The sequence below is a fragment of the Salvia splendens genome, chromosome 22, assembly GCF_004379255.2.
Source record: "Salvia splendens isolate huo1 chromosome 22, SspV2, whole genome shotgun sequence".
Lineage (NCBI taxonomy): Eukaryota > Viridiplantae > Streptophyta > Magnoliopsida > Lamiales > Lamiaceae > Salvia > Salvia splendens.
In genome coordinates, this window is record NC_056053.1 from 3617486 (window position 1) to 3645315 (window position 27830).

General features: G+C 35.5%; 5 protein-coding genes across 9 annotated transcripts; 2 read left to right on the top strand and 3 right to left on the bottom strand.

Annotated features, from left to right (window-relative positions):
• Positions 1–860: 860 nt before the first annotated feature.
• LOC121787903 (probable E3 ubiquitin-protein ligase RHA4A) lies at positions 861–5013 on the bottom strand. Its single transcript, XM_042186748.1, has 2 exons — positions 4915–5013; positions 861–1208 (listed from the first exon to the last, which is right to left on the bottom strand). Exons 1-2 carry the CDS (start codon positions 5011–5013, stop codon positions 861–863), a joined length of 447 nt encoding a protein of 148 aa, XP_042042682.1.
• A 6158-nt stretch (positions 5014–11171) lies between these two features.
• On the top strand, positions 11172–13677 carry LOC121786253 (serine/threonine/tyrosine-protein kinase HT1-like). Its single transcript, XM_042184854.1, has 3 exons — positions 11172–12015; positions 12494–12949; positions 13269–13677. Exons 1-3 carry the CDS (start codon positions 11596–11598, stop codon positions 13518–13520), a joined length of 1128 nt encoding a protein of 375 aa, XP_042040788.1. The 5' UTR covers positions 11172–11595; the 3' UTR covers positions 13521–13677.
• A 154-nt stretch (positions 13678–13831) lies between these two features.
• LOC121788101 (B-cell CLL/lymphoma 7 protein family member A-like) lies at positions 13832–16465 on the bottom strand. Of its 2 annotated transcripts, none has more exons than XM_042186976.1 (3): positions 15951–16465; positions 14746–14895; positions 13832–14238 (listed from the first exon to the last, which is right to left on the bottom strand). In XM_042186976.1, exons 1-3 carry the CDS (start codon positions 16296–16298, stop codon positions 14122–14124), a joined length of 615 nt encoding a protein of 204 aa, XP_042042910.1. In that variant the 5' UTR covers positions 16299–16465; the 3' UTR covers positions 13832–14121. The 2 variants fall into 2 exon arrangements, with proteins under 2 accessions (XP_042042910.1, XP_042042911.1); XM_042186977.1 differs by lacking the exon at positions 13832–14238 and adding an exon at positions 15587–15672 and having other exon boundaries at positions 14761–14895.
• Positions 16466–17571: 1106 nt separating this feature from the next.
• On the bottom strand, positions 17572–19868 carry LOC121787905 (ankyrin repeat-containing protein At5g02620-like). The gene is made up of 3 exons (XM_042186749.1): positions 19254–19868; positions 18221–18276; positions 17572–18124 (listed from the first exon to the last, which is right to left on the bottom strand). The coding sequence occupies exons 1-3, from the start codon at positions 19836–19838 to the stop codon at positions 17572–17574; spliced, it is 1194 nt and encodes a 397-aa protein (XP_042042683.1). The 5' UTR covers positions 19839–19868.
• Positions 19869–24744: 4876 nt separating this feature from the next.
• On the top strand, positions 24745–27637 carry LOC121785965 (acyl-CoA--sterol O-acyltransferase 1-like). 4 transcript variants are annotated; one of them, XM_042184459.1, is made up of 3 exons: positions 24748–26002; positions 26103–26134; positions 27189–27637. In XM_042184459.1, exons 1-3 carry the CDS (start codon positions 24991–24993, stop codon positions 27246–27248), a joined length of 1104 nt encoding a protein of 367 aa, XP_042040393.1. In that variant the 5' UTR covers positions 24748–24990; the 3' UTR covers positions 27249–27637. The 4 variants fall into 4 exon arrangements, with proteins under 4 accessions (XP_042040392.1, XP_042040393.1, XP_042040395.1 ...); XM_042184461.1 differs by having other exon boundaries at positions 24749–26007; XM_042184458.1 differs by lacking the exon at positions 27189–27637 and having other exon boundaries at positions 24745–26002; positions 26103–26458.
• The last annotated feature ends 193 nt before the right edge of the window (positions 27638–27830 follow it).

Below are 27830 nucleotides of genomic sequence, written 5' to 3' on the forward strand. Positions count from 1 at the left end.
AATTTCTATTGTTTTTTATTCAATGGAAGTACTAGAAACTATGAAGCTATGATGGTTGGTGTAAGTTTTAATCCCCAACTCCAAAATATTACAATTGGTTTTGATTTCGAGAAACAATTATTTGCAACTCATATATTTGTAAAACTATTTTATGGGCTAAATTATTTGCAAGAAAGGAACCATTATTTCAATTAAGACGGATAGATGTTCAGCCATATGTTAAAAATAGGTAATTATTGGTGCACACCTCATCTTAAAAATTTATTCAGTAATTAATGATATTTTAATTTCATTTTAATCATCTAAACGAGTTTGACTCGGACCCAATTTAATTATGACATTATAAACTTCAGGAATCGGTCTAGTCGGCAAAATTAATAAACTAACTTGTGCCTGAAAATTACCTTTAAAAGTCACGATTTTTAAAATTTGTGTACAAAGCAAAATTTTGTCAAACCAAGTTCACCAATATAGTTACTAGTATTATTTATTTTTGGTCAAAAAGAAAAAAAAAACCTCAATAGTTTTAAAAAATAAAAGCCATCATCAGATAACTTCTAAAGTCCACACATCCGTTTTATGAAAAGGACTCAGAAGAAAAATAAAATTTAAAATTTGACAAAAAAACTAAAACAACATAAAACTATTCTCGCTGACAAAATAATATCCATCCTCCTCATCATCTTATTAAAATTGAGTATTTGAGTAATTTTTATGTAAATACTAGAAAAATTGAAATTAACGATATAAAAAAATCCCAATCCATCTTAATAAACAATGAATCAGCATACACTATTCCAACAAAACTCGATTGATCAAGAGTCGATCATATATCTACTCTACACATAAAATTTCAGAAATCAAGATTCAAGCTCAATGCAAATCGGAGGAGGCCACGATTTGCAGGGCGAGGCGGAGGCGCGAGCTCGGAGCAAAGATGATCGGCAAAGAGGGCAACTAAACCGGCACTTATCCAACCATTTCTCAATGCATTCGCCATGGGATAGATGGCCGCATTTGGGCAATTTGGTGACACAATCTTTTCCCTCGAACTCAACCAAGCATATCGAGCACATCTCCTCTTCATCACTCATCTCCAATTCCCGGAAAAGGGTGACCGGAAGATCCAGTTCCCAGCCGTGATCACTCTCGCAGCTTTGCGGCTGATGGTGAGGATCAACCACAAAGTTACAAAATCTGATGATTTTCTGCCAAATTTGGAATATACAAGTGAAAAAAATCAAGACAAAGGTGGAGAGATGTGTTTCTCCATGTACAATCATTTTAGCTTTTTAACTAGAGTGTTTGGAAATAGGAAGAATAATGGTGAGTGAGTGAGTGAGTGAGGGAGAAGGGGTGTTGTTTATATATAGGGAGGAAATGGGAATGGTAATAGTGTATATATGCACCAAGTCAACCCTTATTTCTTGGGCTTGTGTGGTTTTTTATTTTTGGGAGGGTTTTTTTTGTTTATTAAAAGATGGTTTGATTTTGAAGCAGCCAAGAGGTATAAAATCTTGTGAGGGGGTGGTGGTGGCCGGCGCCGGCCCCACATTCATGCCATCATTTTAATGTAAACAATTAGAAGCACCTGCACACTCACACTCCGATATTAGTTTTATGCTGGAGTAATATTTTTGTTTTTCGCTTATTGTTTTTATTAATATTAATTCAACATACGATCTGGTGAAATTTATCTCTCATACATTAGAAAGATAGCTATTTTTTTATGAATACAAATTTGTAATGTTTTATATTTTTTGTAGAGGAATTTTTTCAACTCGAACAACAAATTTACTGATTTTTATATTTTTTATCCTACGAGAGTTCTGATAATATTATTATTGGCCTGATTTTAATATATGACATATTGTTGGGTTATAAACCCATCCCACAATGGATGAGAGAGAAGTTGGAAGGTGTATATAATTCATGTCCAACCTCAATTAGTTTGAGGCCTTTTGGGAGTGACCCAAAAATAAATCCGTTCAGGCTTGACCCAAAGCGGACAATATCAAACTAATGTTGCAGTCGGCGATCCTAACAAGTGGTATCAAAGCCCAGGTGGCTATGGGTCCTGGATGAGCCCCAGTTAGGGTCGGGCCCTGAAGGACTCAGAGTTAGAGTCGGGCCCAGGATGAACCAGGGGCCAGGGCTGGAAAGAGCCATGTTCGTGTCGACTGCGTTCCCGATGTGGTCTCGGTTTAAGGGGAGGTTTGTTGGGTTACAAACCCGTCCCACATCGGGTGAGAGAGAGAAGTTGGTAACAGAGCCCAGGTGGCTATGGGTCGGGCCCTGAAGGACTCAGAGTTAGAGTCGGGCCCAGGATGAATCAGGGGCCAGGACTGGAACGAGCCATGTTCGTGTCGACTGCGTTCCCGATGTGGTCTCGGTTTAAGGGGAGGTTTGTTGGGTTACAAACCCGTCCCACATCGGATGAGAGAGAGAAGTTGGAGGTGTATATAATTCCTGTCAAACCCCAATTAGTTTGAGGCCTTTTGGGGATGATCCAAAAATAAATCCGTGCAGGCTTAACCCTAAGTGGACAATATCAAACTAATATTACATTCGACGATCCTAACACGTATTATTATATATGTGGCGCTTACATGTTAATACTAAGTCAACTGATACAAAAGCAACCTCTACTATACTAGAAGAAAATTACAATGTTGTTTTAAGTTTTAGTGCTAAATTGAGTGTAAAACTATAATCGACTTCGTGTAAATACTTTTATGTCTCATTCGATTCTAATATTGAACTCAATTAATCTATTTCCGTCTTTTTCTAATCTTTTCATTTTTTTACTTTAAAAGTGTTGTTTGTTGTATTTGGAGGGTTGAAATATAAACACAAGTATGATAGTGTTGCTTTGTGGTCTATATAGAATATTAGAAATAATTAATGTTGTAAGAATTTGAACCAAATTAGAAATTTGAGAAAAAAATGAATTATATGATAGAAATGGCAGAACTATGATTTTGACTCTATGAATTATAGTTTGGGTATTTTACGGTATTAGAATAGTCAGAAACAGCCATTACAATATTGACATTATAAGATGCGAGAGAGATGTGCATTTGAGAGAGATGTGCATTTGAAAGGGCAAGTGAAAAAGACTCAGTATGTCAACTAAATGTGTATTAATATAATAATTTTACCGTGTTGACATATATTTTTAATGTATCGAGTTATTGAGTTATCAAGTTAGTAATTTAAGAAAATTAAGCATTATAACGCAGCATTATAACGCACTCTTATAATGTGATATATAAAAACTTAAATAATTTACGGGAAAAATTAACCTAACACCATGACCCTGAGCGTGGCTTCATTTTATGTGATTCTTGGGTTAGATTTTGATGCCTAAACTACCAATTAAAGAGCTAAATGAATGTAGAATTTAGTACTTCAAAATGATTGGAGTGAGAATTGATGATGATGGTAACCTGAGGTGATGTAGTCTTATTTAGAGTTTGACTATGTTCATTTGTTGTCTCTTTTGTTATTGCCTATGGTGCTGTTTTGATTTTTGCTTTAATTTTGTTTTTATTATGGATATTTCAAATCAATATGGGTAGTGATAAATATAGATAATAAAAACGCACATATAATACTATGTATCAAATTGATTCTATTCTTTATAACCCAATTTCATAAAATATGACGATAGTTCTATTCTTTATAATGCAAAACTTATTTAACTTGATTGCTAAATAAGGAAAGATTGTGAGCAATCCCTTCTTTAATTATCATTGTGGGTAATTATTTAACTTGAACTAAAATACGATTAATAACACCAATAATCCCTTAACATTTTCCAACCAATAAATACGAGAGAGAGAAGGGAATACTATAAAGTCTTTCCCTGCCCATAATGTAGTTCACATGACTAGATGATCTTAAAAATATTGCTCTAGTCAAACTCTAAATAGTTCAATAAGTAAAACCGAACCTGCTTAATTCTGCAACTATAATATTTTAAAGTCTTTAGAATGAAGACACATGCCCTATTAAGAAAGGACTTGAATTTAAAAAAAAGTTAAATTTGAAGAAAACTTAAACAACATAATAACTATTGGACTAAAGTCCAATTTTGATCTTTTACATTTGCCCTAAAATTCATTTTGATCTCTTACATTAAGTTTGTAACATTTTGGTCCTTTATATATTGTTTTGGTACCTTTTGGTCCCTTACATATTATTTTGGTCCAAAATAATCATTTTATGTTAAAATTAATAGTCAAAATGTTTGATCAATTTAATAACTTAATTATAATCTAGGACTAAAGTGCAATTTTGGTCTCCTATATTTTCCATAAAATTCTTTTTGGGTCCCATACATTAAGTTGTAACCTTGTTTGGGAGCTAAAGGTACTAAAACAATATGTAAGGGACCAAAATGTTGCAAACTTGATGTAAGGGACTAAAATTGGAGTTTAGTCTAACTATTGGTGCTGACAATTAATATCGATCATATCTTTACGAGGAGTTTACTATTCATGAATAATGGAGTATATATAATTGAGTTTTTATCTTCAATAGTCACAAAGACATTTGTGACATAAATAATACTTTTACCTATATACTCCCTCCGTCCAGCAATAGCAGTCCCGTTTTTCCGTTTTGGGATGTCCGGGAATAGGAGTCTCGGTTCTACTTGCCATATTTGGAAACAATAACCACCCCTACTTATCCACATAAATTTCAAAACTGCCATTAAAAAAACCCCAAATCAATTCCCTAATTTTCTACACTGAACACTCCGCCTCGCACAATTGAGAAATTCAGTCTCTCTCCCCCATTCTCACACTCTCTCTCTCGGGAACCCTAATCGCCCGCCGCCTCCATTGCTCCTTCTCGCCCACAGCCTCCTTCTCGCTCCGTCGCCACCATCGCCTCCACCGCCCCTACTTGTTCCGTCGCCACCACCGCCTCCTTCTCGCTCGTTGTCTCCACCGCCTCCTCGCCTGTCATTTCCACCGCCTCCAAATTGTCCGCCGCCTCCACCATCTCCTATCAAACCCTAATCGCCCGCCGCCGCCTCACTGTCTTCCTCTTCTTCTTCTGCTCTTATGAATTTGATTTACTTTTTGCTTCAATTCGGTATCGTTAAATCTGCAATTTAGTTGAATTTGAATTGGTTTTGTTGAATTTGAATTGGAGTGTGGTTCTCGTTAAATTTAGTTGAATTTGACGAAATTGAGAAATTGGTTTTGTTCTTGGTTTATTCTCCAGATTATACTGCAATTTAGTTGAATTTGAATTGGAGTGTGGATCTCGTTAAATCTGTTCTTATGAATTTGATTAGAAATTGATTTGAATGGGGCTGCAATTGTAATTAAAGTAATACAAAAAAAATAAGAATACTACAATTGTAATTAAAGTAATAAAAGTTGAATATATAAATTAAATAAGTTGGTTCCAAATTCAATTAACACACAATTATTATTATAATCAACTAGTTTCTTAAAACCCGTGCCATAGAGAAATAAGACTGCTTTTGCCGGACGGAGGGAGTATTTTGTATATTTAGGTCAATTCAATAAATGATGTTCCTACTATTAGTTGACGAAACTCATCCATGGAATGGTTCAATTAGAGTATCCACAATAACGATACCAAAATCAGCCACGATCCATTTATACCTGTCACATCAGCATTTATACCTATCACATCAGCATTTTTAATTTCAGCCCTAACTTTTATAAAAAACAACCCATTTTCAATCTCAAAATTAACGACAACTTATTTCACCATTTTTCATATTGTTCTTTTAATTTTCAATTAGAAAAAAAACATAAATTTCAAAGTCATTATGATTTAATTAACATTACAATCATAATATTTTTATTTGATTAAAATTTTAATACTAAACTTCAATTGTTACACACCTGATAAATAGAAGGAAAAAATTAGGTATATAGAAATAGAATGAATTAAAAATTAAAAAAAAATAAAAAGCTTGCAATAAGGCCACAAAACAGCCGCAACGTCCTGCGTGGCTGTTTTTTGAAGCGGCTAGAAATTTTGAAGGTTGCGGCTGATTTTGGGGTGTTATTGTGAATGCCTTTAAGACCCATTGCGAGAGATGTTAAATAATTTTGAATTATTAGATCAAAAGATTCTATAGAAGATACAATTCATTATTGTATCATATCATACAATTAGATAATAATACAAAAATAGTTATGATTGAAAATTTTCGGACTGATAAATTAACACGACACGAACACGCACAAAATTCATGGGTTATGATAGCCCGATTATCATTATTTTAATAAATCGACCCATAAAATTATGATAATTTTGGTTTGATTTTTTGAGTTTGTATCAGATTCGAATAGCCTGTTTATCAATATTTTAATGGTGGTATATATATTAAGTCAACTGCCATTTCCTGGGCTTGTGCAATAATATGTTAACGGCCTTCTAAAATTTAGTTAAGCTTTTGACTTTTGGAAAATTTGAGGGCCTGTATAAATAAAAAAAAAGTTTTGATAAGTAAAAATGGTACTTCCATTTTATTTAAAAAGGGTTTGATTATGATGCAATCAAGGGTATAAAATCTTGTGGCCGGCGCCGTCCCCACATTCACGCCTGTTATCCCTCTTTTTTCTAATATAATATTAAGAATTATTAAAACATCTGACATTCCTTGTGGTTTATTAGAGCATCCACAGTGGTGCCGCGGACATCCCAAAAACACATTCTGTCACGTCATAAAAACTTCCTACTGCACTGCCACGTCATAAGGACTTCTCATTGCAGTGCCACGTCATAAGGACTTCCCACTGCACTGTGGCGGACATCCCTAAGAACATCCCGACGGACTTCCCACAATAATAAAAATTCACAAATTCACCAAATTAAACAATTTACGGAATTAAAATTTCGCCACGATTACGGAATAAAAATTTCATTAAATAAAAAAAAGAAAGGTACATTTCAACAAAAAAAAAACTAAAAAGAGTACACTTCAATAAATACAAATTCCATCAACGACGACCCCTCCGCTGCCATACTTCTTTAATTATATCGTTCTGGAGTCGAATATGGGCTTGTTTTTGGCGCATGTCGGCAAATGCACGGACTCGCTCGACTTCGTCATGGGGTATCCCCATACGTACATTGCCGGTGGCCACGCCCTAGCTTGGACCCGCAGCATCAGCATCATCATTGGCTCAATCCGTCAGTGCTGGACCTTCATCTTCGCCAATCATGTTATGCATGATAATACATGCGTACATCATATCGGCGATGCTGTCAGCATACCACAGCCGTGATGGACCCTTCACTGCCACCCATCGAGCCTGGAGCACACCAAATGCCCGCTCCACATCCTTGCGCGCTGTCTCCTGACGACCGACAAAATATACCTTCTTTTCTTCTGTTGGGCATCTGATCGTCTTCACAAAGACGGGCCACATAGGGTATATCCCATCAGCCAAATAATAGCCCATGTTGTGCTGGTTGCCGTTGGCGAGGAAAATGACGGCCGGACCGACGCCCATGCACTGGTCGTTGAAAAGGGGCGACGACTGGAGGATGTTGATGTCGTTGTTCAACCCGACTACTTCAAAATAGGCATGCCAAATCCACAGCCGGTAGTCAGCTACCGCTTCAAGGATCATCGTGAGATTCTTGCCCTTGAAACCCGTAGTGTACACCCCTTTCCAGGCAGTGGGGCAGTTCTTCCACTCCCAATGCATACAATCTATGCTGCCTAGCATCCCTGGAAACCTATGCTGAGTCCCGTGCATATCCAGCAGAGCCTGACAATATTCGAGGGTAGGCTTCCGAAGATACCTATCTCCAAATATCTCCCTAACGCCCTGACAAAAATACTTTAGGCAATCGCGGGCAGTCGCCTCGCCGATGTGGAGGTACTCATCGAACATGTCATTCGCGCCTCCGTATGCCAACTGTCTGATTGCGGCAGTGCACTTCTGAATCGGAGTGTGACCGGTTTACCAGCCGCATCCTCCCGCACCCTGAAATACCTGTATCAGCGCTCTAAAGCGCCCACGATACGCAGAAAGAGCGGACGATGCATCCTAAAACGTCACTGGAACATGTTCTCCCCAAATCGTGGCTCTGGAGCGAAGTAATCCTCGTACAACCGACGGTGTGCAGCGAGGTGGTCCTAGGGTATTATAGATCGATGATGGATGGGTCGAGGTACCGCCGGCTCCAAGGCCGCCTGCATCTCCCTCTCCGCTGCCTCCCGCACACGTGCATGAATTTGCCTCATTATGTCATCATACCCCCCACCACTACCACCCGCACCAAAGCCACTACCGCCCGCACCAAAGCCACTACCACTACCACTACCAGCCATTCTGGATATATAAAAGAAATGTAGAGAGAGAGATACTCGTTAATTCAAGTGGTGCGAATGAAATGGAGTTCCACGAGCCGTATTTATAAATTTTCTAAAAAAATATATAAAATAATCGGGACGCAATGACGTCCGTGTGGCCAACGCAATGGCGGACGTCCGCAGGACGTCGCGACGGATGTCCTGGGAACGCCGCGGAACTCCGGTGTCCGCAGCGGACGTCCGTATCCTCATCTGCGCAATGGCAGACGTCCCGTGCAGAGCTCCGACACGCCGGCCGGACGTCCGCTGGGACGGGCGCTATTGTGGATGCTCTTACTGAATTATTATACACATCAACCGCATAAACCGAAAGTTGGATAAAATAAAACTATAATACTAATTTCCACATCTCACACTCTTATTTTCTTAATCTTTTAACAATTGACCCTGCACGATCTGGTTAAATTTATGATTTGTTCTATATTACAAATTCAGTTTTTAATTTTTTGTCAACTGAAATTAATGTTAAATTCTCTAAAAATTCTGTCCCACATCGACTTGGTGAAGATCCCATCTAATCTATATAAGTGTGGATAACCCTCCCCCTTATGAGGCCTTTTAAGGGGTGAGTGGCCCATTTCTAATATGGTATCAGAGCGGGCCCAAGTCGATGATGGTTTTCTCTTTATCTCTTATCTACCTCACGAGTGGAAGACCGATGTCCTTTCCGGCCCACATCGATGATGGTTTCTCTTGCATTGCCTACCCACGTGATGGAAGACCGATGTCCTTTCCGGCCCACACGTGAGGGGGCGTGTTAAATTCTCTAAAAATTCTGTCCAACATCGACTTGGTGAAGATCCCATTTAATCTATATAAGTGTGGATAACCCTCCCCCTTATGAGGCCTTTTTAAGGGGTGAGTGGCCCATTTCTAATAATTAATTTGATTATGTTCTGAGATTAATTAAAGATGGTTGAGCTTTGATTGTCATACTTGCATGTGTTTAAACTTTAAAGTGTTTTTAAAGTTGGTCAATAATTATTTACTACAGTATCATCTATCCACCTATTCATGTTTTCTCCTCTCTTGGCTCTCTTTGATTGCTATTTGGGGACGCACAATGGTTTAGATTTGACTATTATATGCTTTTTAGTTATTTAAATTTAATTGTTAATAGCTATAGGTGAGAGAGAACTCGGATCAAAATTGAGCAAGAGCAAGCAGTAACAAAAAGATCACCATATGCAAAAATATGATTTTGAAGAAACTTAAGTCAAGATCATGTCATGGATTTTATTAGAGATGCATTGTGAGGTGGAAAATATAAAATTATTTGCTTTACTCTAATTGTCCAAAAATTTGAAAAATAAAACTAGTACTCCCTCCATCCCTGAAAGTTTGTCCCATATTTCTATTTCCATCCGTCCCATAAAATTTGTCTTATTTCATTTTTTATCATTTTTGGTAGTGGACCCCATATGTCACTAACTCATTATTAATCACATTTTTTATAAAGCTAATATATAAAAGTAAGACTCACATTCCACTAATTTTTTCAACTCATTTTTCATTACATTTCTTAAAATCTGTGCCGATTAAAGTGGGACAATATTTGGAGGACGGAGGGAGTACTATATTGAGAGAATTTGATTTTGTTAGTGCCTAAAGGTAATAAAAAATGAATTAGTCATAAATCCATATATTTCATCGTGTGGGCCGAAAATCGGCCCTATTATTTATAAGCTATTTACGTTGTGTGTGGGCATGCTGACCGTAGTCATAATTAATCAAATGGGCCAATGGATTAGCTAAAGGCTCATGCCTCAATGGGTGGTGACCGGTTTAGGATTTAATTTTTATCTTTTACGAAATAAGGTGTATAATTTGTAATTTTATGAAAATATATAGCTTGTGTGGAACTCTATTCCAAGTTTTACAGACTAAATTTTTCTTACTATACAATAATTGAATGCATTAATTTTGTTTTTTCGATATTTTAATACTACTATTTGGTAGTACTTATTTTTTTGTACAAAAAAAAGACATGAAATGTTTTATTTAAACGGCATGTCAAGTTAACAAAATTTTTCACTCCTGTATACAAAACTCATACTTTTAATATTATTATAGATCATTAGATTGGAATGTGGGAAATTTAATCTTCTCTAATAGTAATATTATTATGGATTGGAATGTGGGAAATTTAATCTTCTCAAGTTGGACTTATGAACTTATATAATATAATTGAACTTATTAACTCATTATATACATTGAGTTTGAGTATCATAACATTGAAATGAAGAGTGGCTCCTTCTTTTTGCTTTATTTCTGAGTTGGCCGAATGCTGGTTGTGCTTGTGCATGAGATAAAGTGTTTGAACAAAAGGAAATGAATCCAAATTTTCTTAAAGTCGTCGTTTAACTTTATTCGTGAGACAAGCAAAGCCACCTAGAGTTAATTCAACGGCTTACCATTTTCTTTATTGGATACCCTTGCTTTTTCTCATGAAAAATAAATGGAGTATATGATTATATTCTTTTATTTGCACATACATGCTTCAAAAATGAATAATTTTTCTTTGAATAAACCCTATTTTCTCTTCAATCCATAATAATATCATTAGAGAAAATCCCAATAATATTATCATGGCATTGATGATACAACCACTAAAATATGATGAAATTTTTCATTTTCTCTTACCGTTTTTTATGATATGTTTATACTCAAAGAGAGCAAAAAGTGCTAAAAGTTTAGAAACCAAATCAAATTAGTATTGAATGAAAATAGGAGGGTCGAATCCATTCGAAATAAAAGCTCTCTCTCTCTCTGTCTCTCCACACTACTACACTTTAGAAACGAGAATTCACGAGACATCCATGAAATCTCAAGTTGGAATTCATCTTCTTCACCCAAACAACCTACTTTACATCTTTACCTTACAATATACCAAAGCCAACTCAAAAATCTCTCTCCATTTTTCATCTCCTCCTCAATAATTCCTTTCATCTTCTTAGCTTACTACTTTTTCCCATCTCTGCAAAATTTCAAGAAACCATTTTACCTTTCTAAATCCGATTGATAAATGAAACACCACAAATTCTTTTCTTCACCATCACCCTCTCGCCCTCATGTTTCTCAACCAGTTCATGCACTTCTTGAAATCAATGCACACATTCAGAAGGAAACCAACACCTTTTGATCACAACCATTGATTCAAAAAAAAAAACTCAACCCTCCAAATTTTATGCATACATAAAAAAAAGGAAGAAATGGCTGCTTCGTGTTTCAATCCGTTCCGGCTGCGAAAGAGCAAGAGCAACAAGTCTCTATCGATCCCTTCAACCTCAAAAAACCAGCTGCGAATCGAATCAGACAACATGGAGAGGAAGAGATTCGACAGCTTGGAATCGTGGTCGATGATTCTGGAGTCGGAGAATGTGGAGACGTGGGAGGCGTCCAACGAGGAACGGGAGGAGTGGACCGCGGACCTCTCCCAGTTGTTCATAGGGAACAAGTTTGCTTCTGGGGCCCACAGCAGAATCTACCGGGGAATCTACAAGCAGAGAGCTGTGGCGGTTAAGATGGTTAGGATTCCTACTCACAAGGAGGAGACTCGGGCTCTCCTCGAGCAGCAGTTCAGGAGCGAGGTTGCTCTCCTGTCACGTCTCTACCATCCTAACATCGTGCAGGTTCGCGTCTTTTTTTTTTGGTAATTGCAACATTAAAATTTGAGTCTGCGCTTGTATCTCAGACGTTAACCACTCTACCAGTCGCAAACATACACTATTAGCATGTGACATGCAATTTTGGTTTAATGATGATTGATAGGAAATTTGATTATTTTTGTCACATAAGTATGATTTGTGTTTGGCCTTAAATCTTGAGAGTAAACTCATTGTGGAGTCTATATTGGATTTTGTACTTATGTATAGAGAAAGTGATAATTTTGAACATATTTGTTGCTGGAAAATTCTACATGACTATCATCTAGTTTTTTCCTTTAATTGTGGAAAGCATAATTTATGCAATTTTGAACAATTTTGTAGTAGTATGTAAGCTTGTATCATAATGTAGCTTTGACAGTTGTATGATGTAACACAATAAATATTAGTAGTATTTGTTAAATTTCAAGAACATCATGTAACATCTCAATTTGTGCTACTGTAGTTTATTGCTGCGTGCAAAAAGCCGCCGGTATATTGCATCATCACAGAGTACATGTCACAAGGGACTCTGAGGATGTATCTGAACAAGAAGGAGCCATACTCCCTCTCAGTCGAGACGATTCTGAGATTAGCCCTCGACATATCAAGAGGGATGGACTATCTTCACTCGCAGGGCGTCATACATAGAGATCTCAAGTCCAACAACTTGCTTCTGAATGATGAGATGCGCGTCAAGGTTGCTGATTTCGGGACGTCCTGTTTGGAGACGCAATGCAGGGAGGCCAAGGGGAATATGGGGACTTACCGTTGGATGGCGCCTGAGATGATCAAGGAAAAGCCTTACACACGCAAGGTTGATGTATATAGCTTCGGGATCGTGCTGTGGGAGCTCACTACGGCTTTGCTCCCGTTCCAGGGGATGACGCCCGTGCAGGCTGCCTTTGCTGTGGCTGAGAAGGTTGGATACTTATTTTATGCTAAGTGTGTGTGTGGCTGAGAAGGTTGGATACTCATAAAATTTACAAACTCTTATACTGAACCTATAAAGTAAATGAACGTATAAGCAATCAACGATATGTGTATTGAGTGTAGAGGTTAATGCAGTTACATTATAGGTTCAGTGTAAGAATTCGTAATTTGACATGTGTCTGAACCGTATAAGGTTATCAATGATCATATGCCTTCCTTTGAAAAATCAGAACAACTGAATGTTTGTGTATTTGGAAACGAAATTCATAGTTAATGTGCAAAATGTGACTAATCCATGAATGTTGCAGAATGAGAGGCCGCCGTTGGCAGCAAGCTGCCAGCCAGCAATTGCGCACCTAATAAAACGATGTTGGGCCGTCAACCCCTCCAAGCGGCCGGATTTTAGTGAGATAGTGTGCGCGTTGGAGAAGTACGACGAATGTGTGAAAGAGGGGCTTCCTCTGACTCTTCACTCGGGGTTAGCGAGCAAAAACGCCATTATCGAACGCTTGAAAGGATGTGTATCCATGAACTCATCATCCGTACCTGTACATGCCTGAGCCTGACTTATGCTATTAATTTGTTTGTATTCAAAGTTGGTGTTATGATCATAGATTTGTTATTTCTGATATGTATATAGCTACTATAGCACTTACCTCACCTCATCTGTTTAACTTATGATCTTGTGGCATGAATAATTTCATGTTACATTACTAATTAATTGGTCATCTAACTAGTTTGTAATTACTTGTGCTGAAGGAGAATTCCATAAAAAAAATATGGAATCGTTTGACCTAACCATTTTGATTTAAATGATAGTCCATGACGGATAAAATAATTCAATCAAATAACCCTAAACCAAACTCCAATCTTAACAAGAATAGATAGATATCTTGACCATAAAATAATACAATTCTGATTCGAGTAAAAAATTTGATTCCATCTGCAATGAGATGAAATCATACAAATACAATCACTTCAACAAAGAAGCAAACTAAACCTAAAATTACAACATTTAGTGACCATGAAATCTACTTCTTAGGCTTAAGAAACGCAGCAAACACTGTACTCAACAAGCTTAGATTGCTCATCTGCGTCTAACCTTTAGGCTTTTGCATAAACAAACCAGCGTCTCAATAAATGAAGAGCTGATTCGCTCTACTAATCTCTGTTTTGATCGTTGGACTCATTTTCACCATCATGAGCATTCAACCCCAGACTCAAATCCAAGGTGCTTTCGTTCAGATCTTGCCGTTCCTCACGACTGCTCTCTGAAGCCTGGTACAGTGCATATCGATAGTTTAGATGCCAAGCATAGACCGACGCTTGCAGCTGCTAATGCTGAGACTGATCATCTATATTCTAGTAATATCTTTGATATATACCAAATAGCTAAACTTTAGACATAGCAAAATAAAGAATCTACAATAGCTCGACGGAAACAGTTTGAGCAGATGGATCTGTCAATTTCCTCTAGGGTGTGTTCTCTTTGATGGAAAAGGGCAGAAAACATAGACTTTGACCAATTTTTTTTTCACTATTTTCACATGTTATGTGGGATGGATAATATTATCAAGAGGTATTAATGTGATACTATTTTCCCCTTTATCACATGTTTTCCACCCTACAGACCATGGAACAATAAAAGGCTGGAGCACTCTAAAAGGTAGAAATGCTTTATAGTTTTTTCAGAAAACATATCCTCAATTGTGAAAACCAAGCAAGGATAGAACAGACCTTATGAACAACAAGAGCAAAAGACGAGAAAAAAGATGCAATGCTCACCTGGTTTTCATCCATTGGTGTATCATTCATGTCAGGTTTTTCATCACCTCTGGACGTTGTCTCTATTGCATCTGAGTTACCCTCATCTGACTTATTTTCATCCTCCATCTGCTCCGAGGATTCAACTTTTTGTTCTTCAAGCACAACAATCTGTCCAGTTAACAAAATCAGTAAAAGTAATTTACAGGAGCTGTATATAACCATGCAGAAGGTCAGTTGGCATTAAAAGTGAAATGCTTTTGGACAATCCATTAACAATGCTGGTGAAACAAATAAAAGAGGTCGTAAACACCAAAAGATATTTACTTTTTCACTTCCAACAACAAAACAATAAGTACATTGAAACAAACTAGCAATGAAGCAGGTGTTCATCCATGCCGACATACAGCTCATTCATATTGCTAACGAACAGAGAGTATATAAGCCACAAAGAAAATCATATTGACTTCAAAACCATAAACAACTACATCTACAGGGCTTTAGATGTGTTTCTCATCATTATTATCAGTATTATCTTACTCATAACAACCGTTTGCCTAAACAGACCACAGTAATAAAACCTAAGAACCTACAAGGCAATCTGAAGTTTATATTCTGACTTTAAAACCATAAACAACTTCATGTATAGGGTTTTAGGCTCGAAACAAGAAACTGGTCAAAAATGAGTTTCTCCTCATTATTATCAATAACATTTTCCACCCAAACACTTGTTTGCCTCAACAGACCACAGTAATAAAAGCTACGAATGTAACGCAAACAAGTTCATTCTAAAGCCAATCTTCCTGAATCTCTTCATGGCTAAGAAGGGTCACATGTAGTAAGGATTTGGAATCACTCTCACCCAAAATTAGTTTGGAACATATGTGATGAAATCAGATCCACCATTAAGTGAAACAGTCCCAAATCCATCTTCCAAATCTTCCAAACCTATGCATACAACAAATATACAACCCAGAGAGCAATAAAATCAAAACTTCTGAAAATGCAGCCCATAATTTTTTACTGATCCCCAATTACGGCATTTAATTACAAAAAAAAACCCTAGACCGCCAAAAAACTCAAAAATCACACCAATTGAATCCGATAATCCGTAATTCAGCTGCAACAAATCACAGCCCACACCCTAGCTAAATTAAAAACATAAACAACTAAAAACGATTCAATCAAACCGAATTGGGACAAAATCAAATAACTCAAAAATTTACCGGAATATACTTGAATCGTTTCTTCGGAGGCTCCTCCACCGCAGCATCGTCTCCCTTACTCGAATTTTTAGGTTCAGCATTACCATTATCGCCGCCGTTGCTATCATTGTTGCTACCGTCTTTCAATTGGCTGGAAACGATGGGCGTCCACTTGTAAAACTGCACGTGGAAGGAGCCGTTGCTTCCATTAGCGGTTCCATTAGACGCCGTGTGATGGTGGTTGTTGGAATTGGGCGGCGGCACGTGAACCCACTTCTTTTGCCACTTGCGAACCGGGCCTGTAAAGACGGCAGCGGGACCGCCGTAACGGGTGGAAGATCGGCCGAACCTGGCCCCTACGCCCTCCATTATTGAGATGATCAGCAGCGGCAGCGGCGGCGGCGGAGAGGACAGGCGGCGGCGGCGGCGGAGAGGATTTGGAAAGGAAGCGGAAGTAACTGTAAAACGTCGTTTGTCAATAATTCGATTTACGAAGTCTTCAAATTTCCCAACTTTAAAAGTCTTCAATATTTTCCTCCTCGTTTTTTTGGAAACAGTAATTTTGTCATTCTTAATTCCTTATATAAAGAATTTTACTCGAACTTTATTAGTTAATTCTCTTAACTGGTATTCTTTTTAAAAATAAATAAGTTGAATTTTTTGACAAAACTCAACTATTTTATTTTTCAATTAATCAAATATATATTTAATATTAATGGGATATTTTATCTTTAAACTTTTTTAAAATCAAAATTTGGTATATTTTACTAACTTTAAAATCAGCAACTTAATGGGTTATTCCACTCCGACGTGACTTAACTTTTTTACGGAAAAAATGAAACCAATGTGGCAATTGGTTGATCTATGTGTATAGGCTGAATTTTAATTAAAACGATTTCTTTCAAATGTTATGAACCATATTGTTTAAAAATAATTTTGAAAAAATAAATTGGAAAATCACTGCACCATAGCCATTATGCCCCTTCCTTTATCGCTATCCGTCTTCTACAACATTACACATCTCTTCATCATAAAATATTTATCATCGCAACTAAAATCTATATATCAAAATAAAGGACTGACACTAATTTATTTTCGATTCTTCTATTTATTAATCAGATTTTTTTAATTATGTGTATTTGATAGAGATTAGCTACCCCTTAGCCTAATATTGATCGAATATGATCAATTGATTAGCTATTTAAGATTTTTAAAATCAATTTTATTTTAAATTTATATTATGGTTAAAAAAATTGAAATGAAAAAGAAGAATTAAGAATAAGAAAAGTAAAAACCGAAGGAAACTAAAATCGCAAAGAAGATACTTAGAGGTGTTCGGTTTGTAATATTGTATTTGAGATTAAATATATAGTGTGTTTGATTCATGAAATTCAATCCTCCAACTCAATCCTACATGGATAATCATGAGATAACTAATTATAGCTAACCCCCATATGACTAAAATAATCTCATAACTCAATCTTACATTACATCTTGGTATTATTTTATCTTGGCAACCGAACACCACCTCAATGGACAATTTTAGTTATTAGATCAAACGAAACATAAACAAGATCAATGTAATTGTTCATCATCCTCGAAGTTCAATTTCTCTTGTCTTTGATCCCCATTACTCTCACGCCTAAACTTCACCAGACTTCCGAAAACATCTCTCCGACGTCCAGAATCCCACTCCGACCCGCCTCAGCCACCGGAGAAGCAGCCGAATAATATTCCCGGCCAGCAGCACCACCATCACACCACTCCAAACACTGATCCCGGTCTTGATCACTTGGCTGAGCGACTTCCGATCAAATCCAGGAGTCACCACCATGATCGAAGCCCCATACGTCACTCCCACGGCCGTCACCGACACCCACATAATCGCCATCAGGGCCCACATGAAGAATCTGTACTTGAACGGCAGGCCACTGATCAACAGCAGGATGGTGCTCAGTGACGTCACGAAAGCCACTGTGTTGGAGCGTATGAAGTTCTTGTATATCTTGGGGTTGTTGTACGCCATCACGGCCTCGCCCGCCCTGTGTGGCGGCGTGTCGTCCTGCCACACGCCGCCTGCCGGGCTTACGGCGGCCTGGAAGGCCATGGTGGCGATCAGGATCGCCACCACCATTATGGAGTCGCGCTTCTTGGTTAGCCACTCCACTGGTGGGGATTGGGAGGATTGGTTGGTGGATCGTAGTTTGAGGATTTCCTTGATTTTTTGGGTTGTTTTTTCTGATCCTGGCCGATAAATGCTCTGTTTTAGGATTTTGAGTGCCGTTTGCCCTTTCGAATTCTTTGATTTCTTGTCGATTGTAGTGTTCTCCACCAAGTATTGAATCGTCTGTTGTTTAGAATGTGAGGGATTCAAATTTTGGAGTGAAATAGTGCTAAATATGCAAAATGGACAGTGAAAAACTCATATTATTATATTGTGAAAAACTTTTCAAAAAAATTAAACTAATTTTGTGGAACTAAATAAATAGCAAAAATGAACTATATTTTGGAGACTTATATAATGTTTCATAGGATATACTAGCATATTAGCATCCTAGTACACGTGGTACATAATGAAATTATCTACACCTTTCGTCCCACTATAAGTGAACAGTTTCTTTTCGGACGTTGTTTTACAAAAATATGTGATTTGAAAATAGAAATAACTGAAAGGAGGCAAATGAACTAAAGGTGACAAATTTTTAGAGATAAGTGAAAATTGAAATAAATGACAAATTTTTAGGGACATGGGAAATGCACAATATAGCCACAAGATAATCACAACTCAACAATAAAAAATCACTAAAAAAAACCGATACGGACATCTTTTAATACAATTAAGACGCTAACTTGTGTTTCTAAATATGCCACAAATGCTTCAGAAAACGTCCTTACTGTTCGTGTCCCAACTAAAATTAGAGAGTGCAAATAGAAGCATCCAAAAAATAAAAAAATTAAGTTAATTTATCTTTAATTCAAGAACGTTTTCTTTTGCATCATAAATTATTTATTATACTTAAAAAAATTTCTAATGCAAGTAATTGTGTTCAATTTTTATCTCCTTAAATGATAGGAGTAACTATTTTATATATAGCGAATCATCATATCCACGAGCAAGATACCCTATTTAGAAAACCAAAAACATCTAGCAAAGAAAACCACACATGTGGAGACTTACACTGAAAATTATTAATCATTTGACTCGGTGAGAATACCGACTTTCAATCTAGCAATATATGTGTAATGTGTCTATGCCCAATCACACTAAAAACAAAATAAATAGTATAGTAGTACTAGTTTGCAAAAGAGTTGGTCTTAAAATACCTCAACTTGTCTGAATCTAACAGCCAAATGCAAGACTGTGTCTCCAGCATCATCCTCTTCACACACAAACTCACCCAACTTCTCCACCAAAGCCTTCAACGCCCCTAGCTGACGATGTTTCACGCACAGATGCAGCACCGTCTCCCAGCGATCGAGCCTCTCCATAGCAGCAAAACCATCCACCTCAACGAGCTTGTCTACGACGTCGACGCGGCCATTCATGGCTGCCACGTGGACAGGGTTCATGCCGCGGCAGTCACGTGACCAGCACATGTTTGGGGCCTCTGCTAGCAATATTGAGGCGATTTCTACGTACCCTTTCGCCGCTGCTATGTGAAGAGGCGACGATTTTTGGGAGTCTAATTCCTCGGCTAGCTCGGGGCTTTTGTCCATGATTTGTTGTACGATGCTGAGGTTTCTTTGATATGTTGCTATGTGTAGAGGAGATTTGTGAGTGCTTGAAAATGAGATTTTGTTGAGAAGAAATGGATTTTTTTGGAGGAGTTTTTGAAATAGTGATGCATTCCCTTCTATTGCTGCATCATAAAGCTTCTTTTCATCTGATTTAATGAGCGTTTCTTCCATTTCTTGATGACTTTTTTCACACACTAGCTATCTATGTACAAAGTGGAATTGGAGGATATGAATTTTGTTGACTTGATTTTGATGTACTACATGAAGTCTTCTCTAGATAAATTTTAACTAGATAGTGTCATAAAAATAATTTCTAACTATTTTGCATTGAGTCAGTCAACTTTTCACAGAGTATATATGTAAACTGTTTTTTATACTATTATTAAGCGGCCACATTGATAGTAACTCGGATTTTAGTATTCTAACCAATGTAGAAAGAGATAAATTGATTTGGTCATCTCCAGAAAAGGATGAAGTATTGATGAAGCTGTAGCTAAAATCATTCATGAAATTTCAGTCTCAATTTTAGTTAATATTTTCAATCAAGTTAATATTGAGATATTTTCAATCAAGTTAATGTTTATTCGAGTCTCTTGGTTGTGTATATGCATAAATAAATCTTAAAACTCTGGAAAAATCTTAACTTATGCATATACTGTTAAGTAAGCAACTAACTGGCAAGTTGCATCTCTGTTTATAGTGATCCAAGGTTTTTTGTTACTCCCTTCGTCCCACTATAAGTGAGCAGTTTATTTTTTGCCGTTATTTTGCGAAAATGAAATGAAATGCTAATTCTCTTATTTTGTGTATACGAAAAATATAAAAGAAATAAAATTATTACTATACAGTTTTTAATGAATTCTATTTATATGCTTGGTAACTATAAATGCCATATATGTTTTGAATGGAGTACTATAAAGAATTGTTCCTTTAACCAAAAAATGATTCCTACAAACCTTATGTTAAAGTCCTATTATTATGGTAATTTGTGTAGAACGATGTATATATTCGAGTAATGACATATCATTTTCAATCAGAGTTGACACTTCTAAATTACTTCACAAACCCTTAATTCCATATAACTTTAATCAGATTAAATTATTTTTTAGCATATTTCCATAAGCGAAATATTTCAATTGTCAATTTGTAATACATTGTTGATGTTGCAATACATATGTTTTTTCAAATTGATGATGTGCATATACTATTTGCTAAGTGTTAAGAAAATAATAAAATTCACTAGCAGATGTCGTCCATGTAGAAAAATGATGATTTCAATTTTCAAGTAGGATAATAATTTTCATAAAATAAAATTATACCAAAACAATTAATAATAATAATAATAATAATAATAATAATAATAATAATAATAATAATAATAATAATAATAATAATAATAATTAATAGTATATGATTCCACCATCCTAACGATGCCCTCAAAAAATAGATCAATTTGATGAATCTGTCCTTTGTATCTAAAAAGTGGAGTAGGTGATAATTTAAATATTGATTATGAAAAAGAGGGAGATATTAATATTTTCATATGGCATGGAATAAACCTTTTCATATGAGTTTCTCGACCTCGACCTTTTATGTTGACTTTACATACTTTTACAAGTTTAATTTTATAGATGGGCTTTAATTTCACCATATTCAACTGTCCGATCCATCCGATAAGCGCTTTGATTTGTACGCATATTTTGTTTTTGTCCGATACATATAATAACCCATATCATATTATTTGCAGGTTGGATTTGGAATATATTATTAATTGAAATGTAATTTATGTAAATTTCATTTTTTTAAATTTATCAAATAATATTAATATTATTTTTAGGGTCAATTGCCTTAAATTCATCAAGATTAGTTCTTTCCACAATTTTTAAAAATAGCTAATAATATATTTTAACATTGACATTTTTCTCAATTGTCCCATAATCTCATATTCTTGGGCAATTAAGCTTGATATGATAGACAGAAATTACACCTAATCAAAGCTGCATCTTTACGCATCACATTAATATTTTAAGATACCTAACATGACCAAAGTTTCATAATGGAATGAGTGAGTAACTAAGAAAATGTCAAATTTATAATATAATCAATTATTATTTAAAGTTAATTAGTTGAACGGAAATTGATTAAACGTAATAATTATTCTAGCAATTTTCCCTAATTTTGATGAACTAATTAATTGCAAACTCTTTTAGCCACTTTATCATTCAAATAGTCAGATATGCTACTCCTACTATATTTAATCATAATAATTAGGGATATTGGCACCTAATATAATGGAACTTTTAAAAAGTTGGATTTTCCCACGAACTTTGAAATTGACAAATAATATCACGAACTTTACCCTGTATTTGTTATTTCCCACTAATGAAAAAATTCTGACTATACTAATAGATTGAAGAACAAATTTGGAAGGTGTGCTTCAAGAAAAACTGTTCTCAAATATTGAAAGACTTGAAGCTCTCGAAGTTGTCGAAAAATTAAGGGAAAATTTTTGTATCATGATATTATTTGCCGGAATTTTTTCATTGTTGGGAAATAGTAAACTCAGGGTAAAGTTCGTGATATTATTTGTCAATTTCAAAGTTCATGAGAAAAATCCAACTTTTTGAAAATTCGATGATATTAGGTCTCAATATCCCTAATAATTATGTCATCGACAGAAATGGATGGGCTACAAAACATGCATTCAGCTTCTAGAAGTCGGGACCGTCTACTTTAATATTAACCACCCCCAGTTGATATATTAATTCCTTATTTATTTTAATATAGACACTTTATTTTCAATCTTAAATAAATGAATAAACTTCACAATTAATACCTAAAAATAATTAATACTCCTTCCGTTTTATAAGAATATACACTTTTAGCTGGACACAAATTATTTATTTTGTATACAATTTATAACACATATTCGAAATATCATTTCAACTATTCAAATATTAGGAAAATATCATATTTATGCTTGCGTGAACAGGCTAAAAATGCCCTCTATGTTTTGGAGGCATTTTAGGCTAAAAAAAAATGTCCAAAGTACCATAAATATAATTTTCAAGTACTAAAAAGGTTATAAAAATTCCCCAATTTTTTGTAAATGGTCTTCACTTACCACTAATTCATTACACTCATATTCTATTATAAAATTAATATATAACTGTGGGACCTATAATCCACGAACTTTTTCCACTCACTTTAGGGTTTAGGGTTTAGGTGAAAAATTATTAGCTGAAAAATTTGCATTAGTGAGATACCTAAACTTTGGAAATAGTCTATCTTTGTAAACCCAGATAAGCTAATATGACAGTGGGCTTTTTTCTACATATAGGTTTTCAGACTTTAGGCTAATTAAAATATGACGATAGGTACAACGGTTGTAAAGAAAAAGAAGAAGACCGACCACTAGAGCCAAACTAGATAGGTTGACTATTTTTTATTAATATAAATCAGATTAATTGTTAAACTTATTATGTTGCTAACTTCTAATTTATCAACGCACTATATTAAAAATGCCAATGCATTATTTTATTGAACTTTAATATAATAGGTTGATATTATGTGTTGACATTTTTAATACACTGCATTAATGAATTAACATAGTTCGCAATTTAAATAGTAGTTAGCAATATAACGCGGTCACCCCTATAACCCTATAAACAAGTATATTGGCGTTTGCCCCATAGAGTAAAATTTAATTTGGACATAATCTTAAATCGGCTACTATAAAATTAAAACTAATACTCCAAAATATTTAAGTTCATGGGAAATATAAGATCTCATCCAAAATTTATAAGTTTAAAGACCAATAACTCTTTATTAAATTCGTGCTGTATCTTGGTGTTGTAACAAATTTATTTTTTCAATTATTGTTATTTAAGTATATCATGTTTGACATATATAACTATTTTATTTATTAAGATAAAAAAATATGCTAAGTTCAAATTACAAGCCACCACAAATTGATTGTATTTTTTCTCACCATATATATATTAATCTAACTACATAATAATATGGCTGACATATTAATATAACATTTATAATTAAATACTCCTACAATACTTCTAAAAATTTAACTACTCATGCACAGAACCATATGCTCCCTCAATCCGCAATTAGAGTATAATTACGAGGATAATAGAATATAAATAAAATGTTGACTAATATATAAACATAAAAATAAGAGATAGTTGAACTCATTGATAATAATTTTTGTCGTCTGAAAATAGAATTGTTAGAAAATAAGTTTAGTTTTAGGCAAGTATTCCCTCTGTTCCATAATAAGAGTCTTATTTTGTAAAGTCAATAAGATTCATATTTTTATCTTTACCATAAATAGTAAGTTGACTTTATATTTCACTAATTTATTCCACTCATTTTATTATAAAACTAATTTAAGTGGAATCCATATTTTACTAACTTGATTTTTATTTATTTTTAAGTATGTGTCAATCAAATAGGATTCATGTCGTGGAACAATCGTGTATTAGTTGATATCTAAGTGAGGTAGCATTGATGAGATCTATATGGAGTATTTAACTTAGAAGTAACCACTGGTGTGTGTAGAATGTGCTATACCGTTTAAAATGAAACAAATTAAAGTTAGAAACTGACACGTGTCATCATTATTTGGAAAAAGATATCGGAGATTACTTGTGGTATAAAGTATCCCATTCGAGTAGGGAAAAGGTAATAACAATAATATCTAGTGATGCACAAGAATCGTTGCATAAAGGCATTATATTATAAACAAGTGGAGAACGTTATAGACACATCTTCACTCTCAATTCTGTAGATAGACATAGGGAAAGTCATTGAAGGAGATAAGAGTTTTACACTTTTATCTAGTGATGCACAAAACACCCTGCAAAAGTACATATCACACCAATTTTATTTCGTGTTCCAAATTCTCACCATTTGTCTAGAACTAGAATAAAGAGGAAAAAATTAGCTTACCCTTTTCTTTTTTCCTAAAAAAGTCTCAATTTTTTGAAAATTTTAATTCATATCCTACTTGACATAAATTAGAGAGAATTTATTCAATTGACCGTGGAGATTCTTAAATAAAGATGATACACCGAAAAAAAAAATCAATGGCACAAACTATAATTCAACGTTGTTGTGTCGCGGGATAATGTCAGGCGTGATATGATTCGAATTTGTCGCAAACTCACTTTGAGATTTTGGACCCAAAACGTTGAGTAATTGGGGACACAAACAACATGTAACCCTATCCTATATAAGTGGAGGAAATTATAGAGAAAAGAATACTCTCTTTTCTACAAAATTAGTGAGGGAGAGTGTGTGCAATATTATGGAAGGAGAAATCAACAACTTGATTCTAGTTTGGAGCATTGTAGTAGCCTCTCTTTGCTACACCCACAAAGTAGCCCAAATCTTCCCCACCGGAAATCCAAGAATCATCGCAATCTTCCCAATCATAATCCTCTTCCTCCTCCTCCCTCTCAACTTCACCTCCATTCACTTCTCCGGCATCACCTCCTTCTTCATCTCATGGCTCTCCACCTTCAAACTCCTCCTCCTCACCTTCAACCAAGGCCCCCTCTCCTCCCACCCCCCAATCCCCTTATCCCTCTTCCTCCCCTTAGCTTGCTTCCCCATCAAAATCCAACAATCCCCCAAAAAACCCCACAAATCACCCCTAAACCCCGTCGTTAAAGTAACAATACTAGCCCTTCTCATACGCGTATACGCCTACAAATCCCACATCCACCCCCACATCATCATGCTATGCTACGCCCTCCACATGTACCTCATGCTAGAGATGATCCTCTCCCTCTTCGCCGCGGCCGTGAAAGCCCTAGCCCGGGTCGAGCTCGAGCCCCACTTCAACGAGCCCTACCTCGCCACCTCGCTCCAAGACTTCTGGGGGAGGCGGTGGAACTTGATGGTGTCCAACATTTTGCACCCCACGGTCTACCGCCCCGTGAGGGCCGCCTCAGCCCGGCTCGGGCTAGGCAGATGGGCCGCGATACCCGCGGTTTTGGCCACGTTCTTGGTGTCCGGGCTAATGCATGAGCTGATTTTTTACAACATTGGGAGAATGAGGCCGAGTGGGGAGATGATTGGGTTCTTTCTTCTACACGGGGTGTCTTTATCTCTGGAGATTGTGGTGAAGAAGATGTGTGAGGGGAGATTGAGGCTGCCGAGGGCTGTGGCGGGGGTGTTGACGTTGGGGTATGTGATTTACACGAGTTTTTGGCTGTTTTTTCCGCCGTTTTTGAGGGCGAAATCGGATCTTAGGAGCTGTCGGGAGTCGCTTGCGTTCATGGAGTTTGTTAGGAATCGTCGGCTCGTTGAGCCGAGTGAGGTTTCTTGTCCATTTCTGTGAAATTTGTTTTAGTTTAAGGTTGTGATAAATGATGAGATTTATGAATGTAAGAACGTGTTTGTGTTTCGGTTTAGGTGTGCAAACAGTTACAAGCGGCTTAATTGTGGTAAGATTCAATGAATTTAATTTTATGGTCGTGAATTTGAATTTAGATTGGTGGCAAAAATTTGAATTTTTGAAGCATAGTACTAACTTTTTCCCAATAGTCGATTTCGTGTCTTTGTTTTTTACTATAGCATTCAAAACTCTAAAGTGCATAGGATTGGCACTAATTGATGCGGAGTACTATTTTTCCAATACTAAACAAATCTAGTGTCAAATAGTAGGAAATTAATCACTTAAGAGTGAGACAAAAGTAATATTATCTCTGTCTCTTAAAAGTGGGCCACAAACACAGCATATAATGCTGTGCTATTAAACGCACATCACACTTAATGAAACGCAAGATTAGTTCTTTTCCTTTTCTTTGTATAATATTCTTATTTTGTTTTATAACTATGATTTTTTATTTAAATACTACTAAAATACTCTAAGAAAAGAAAACAAACTCATGATTAACACAGTTCCAATTTATAAATATTCAATGAAAAGCAAATACATTCATGATTAGCATATCAATAATTTCTTGTGCATGTATGTTTATATCTTTTAAGTATTTTGTTTAATATTTAATAATATTATTTTCTTGTCTATAACAAAATAAAATTACGAAAAAAATAAAAAATTGGATTGTGTTAATCATGAGTGTGTTTTCTTTTCTTAGAGTATTTTATTAGTATTTAAATAAAAAATCATAGTTATAAAACAAAATAAGAATATCATAAAAAGAAAAGGAAAAGAACTAATCTTGCGTTTCATTAAGTGTGATGTGCGTTTAATAGCACATCATGCTGTGTTTGTGGAACAACAGAGGATCTCCTCCCCTTAAAAGTATGAATTTTTTTATTTAAAAAAATTATTTTCTCTCTAATAAGTTACTCTAAGATTTATTCTAAATTAATAGTAACTTATTAACTTTTTCTTTCTGACTCTCTTTATCTTACCAATTGTTTATTAAAATTTGTAAAAAATTTTAAAGTTTTCTTCCGTTTTGGCATGACTTCTATTCTTTTCGGTGTCTCGCTTGATTAGCTTTGTTTATCTTCTATGGTAATCCATAGAGTTTGGCAGGAATCATCGGTGATATTTCTTGTCCTTCTCTTGATATTTCGAGGTTGTGATCATTTTGATAAATGATGAAAATATGATAATGATGGCATTATGTATGTGTTTCAGAATATCTTATCTCTTGTCCCATTTTATTCTTGGTTGAACACAATGGCTATTCATGAATAGTAGGCTAGTTGCTAGTCCGTCAAAATCCACCATAAATTTTATAATATCATACTTATATTTATTATTTTAAAATAACAATATCGAAAATGTCTCATCCTTTAAGACTTTACTAAAAAATGTTCCATAATTTAGTTAATTATATTTAGTACCCACCATCTTAATTATATTTTCTTATTATTCCGTCCTTACGAAGCATGAACTTTCTAACTTTGAAATATGTATGAATACATCCATATATATATATCATTTCCTTTTTGTATCTTGTGTTCTTTGTTTTTTTTTAATCTCAGCTCCACGATTTTGTCATCCGACGGTTAGATTGGTGCCACGTGTCATTTAATAATGCAGATTTTTAGTTGAATAATGCACACTGACTAATAATGCACCATTATAGTGTAATAATGCAGATTTTCAATTGAATAATGCACACTGACTAATAATGCACCATTATAGTGTAATAATGCAGA

Coding starts and splice junctions, on each gene's coding strand:
- LOC121787903 (XM_042186748.1), bottom strand. CDS start 5,013: ATGGTGGAGGCGGCGGACAATTTGGAGGCGGTGGAAATGACAGGCGAG. Junction 1,209..4,914: donor CGGTGGTGGCGACGGAACAA/GTAGGGGCGGTG, acceptor CAAATTTGGCAG/AAAATCATCAGATTTTGTAA.
- LOC121786253 (XM_042184854.1), top strand. CDS start 11,596: ATGGCTGCTTCGTGTTTCAATCCGTTCCGGCTGCGAAAGAGCAAGAGC. Junction 12,016..12,493: donor ACCATCCTAACATCGTGCAG/GTTCGCGTCTTT, acceptor GTGCTACTGTAG/TTTATTGCTGCGTGCAAAAA. Junction 12,950..13,268: donor CCTTTGCTGTGGCTGAGAAG/GTTGGATACTTA, acceptor TGAATGTTGCAG/AATGAGAGGCCGCCGTTGGC.
- LOC121788101 (XM_042186976.1), bottom strand. CDS start 16,298: ATGGAGGGCGTAGGGGCCAGGTTCGGCCGATCTTCCACCCGTTACGGC. Junction 14,896..15,950: donor AACGATTCAAGTATATTCCG/GTAAATTTTTGA, acceptor TTAACTGGACAG/ATTGTTGTGCTTGAAGAACA. Junction 14,239..14,745: donor CACCAATGGATGAAAACCAG/GTGAGCATTGCA, acceptor GCACTGTACCAG/GCTTCAGAGAGCAGTCGTGA.
- LOC121787905 (XM_042186749.1), bottom strand. CDS start 19,838: ATGGAAGAAACGCTCATTAAATCAGATGAAAAGAAGCTTTATGATGCA. Junction 18,277..19,253: donor TTAGATTCAGACAAGTTGAG/GTATTTTAAGAC, acceptor TCTAAACAACAG/ACGATTCAATACTTGGTGGA. Junction 18,125..18,220: donor AAGAAATCAAAGAATTCGAA/AGGGCAAACGGC, acceptor CAAACTACGATC/CACCAACCAATCCTCCCAAT.
- LOC121785965 (XM_042184458.1), top strand. CDS start 24,991: ATGGAAGGAGAAATCAACAACTTGATTCTAGTTTGGAGCATTGTAGTA. Junction 26,003..26,102: donor TCGTCGGCTCGTTGAGCCGA/GTGAGGTTTCTT, acceptor GTTTCGGTTTAG/GTGTGCAAACAGTTACAAGC.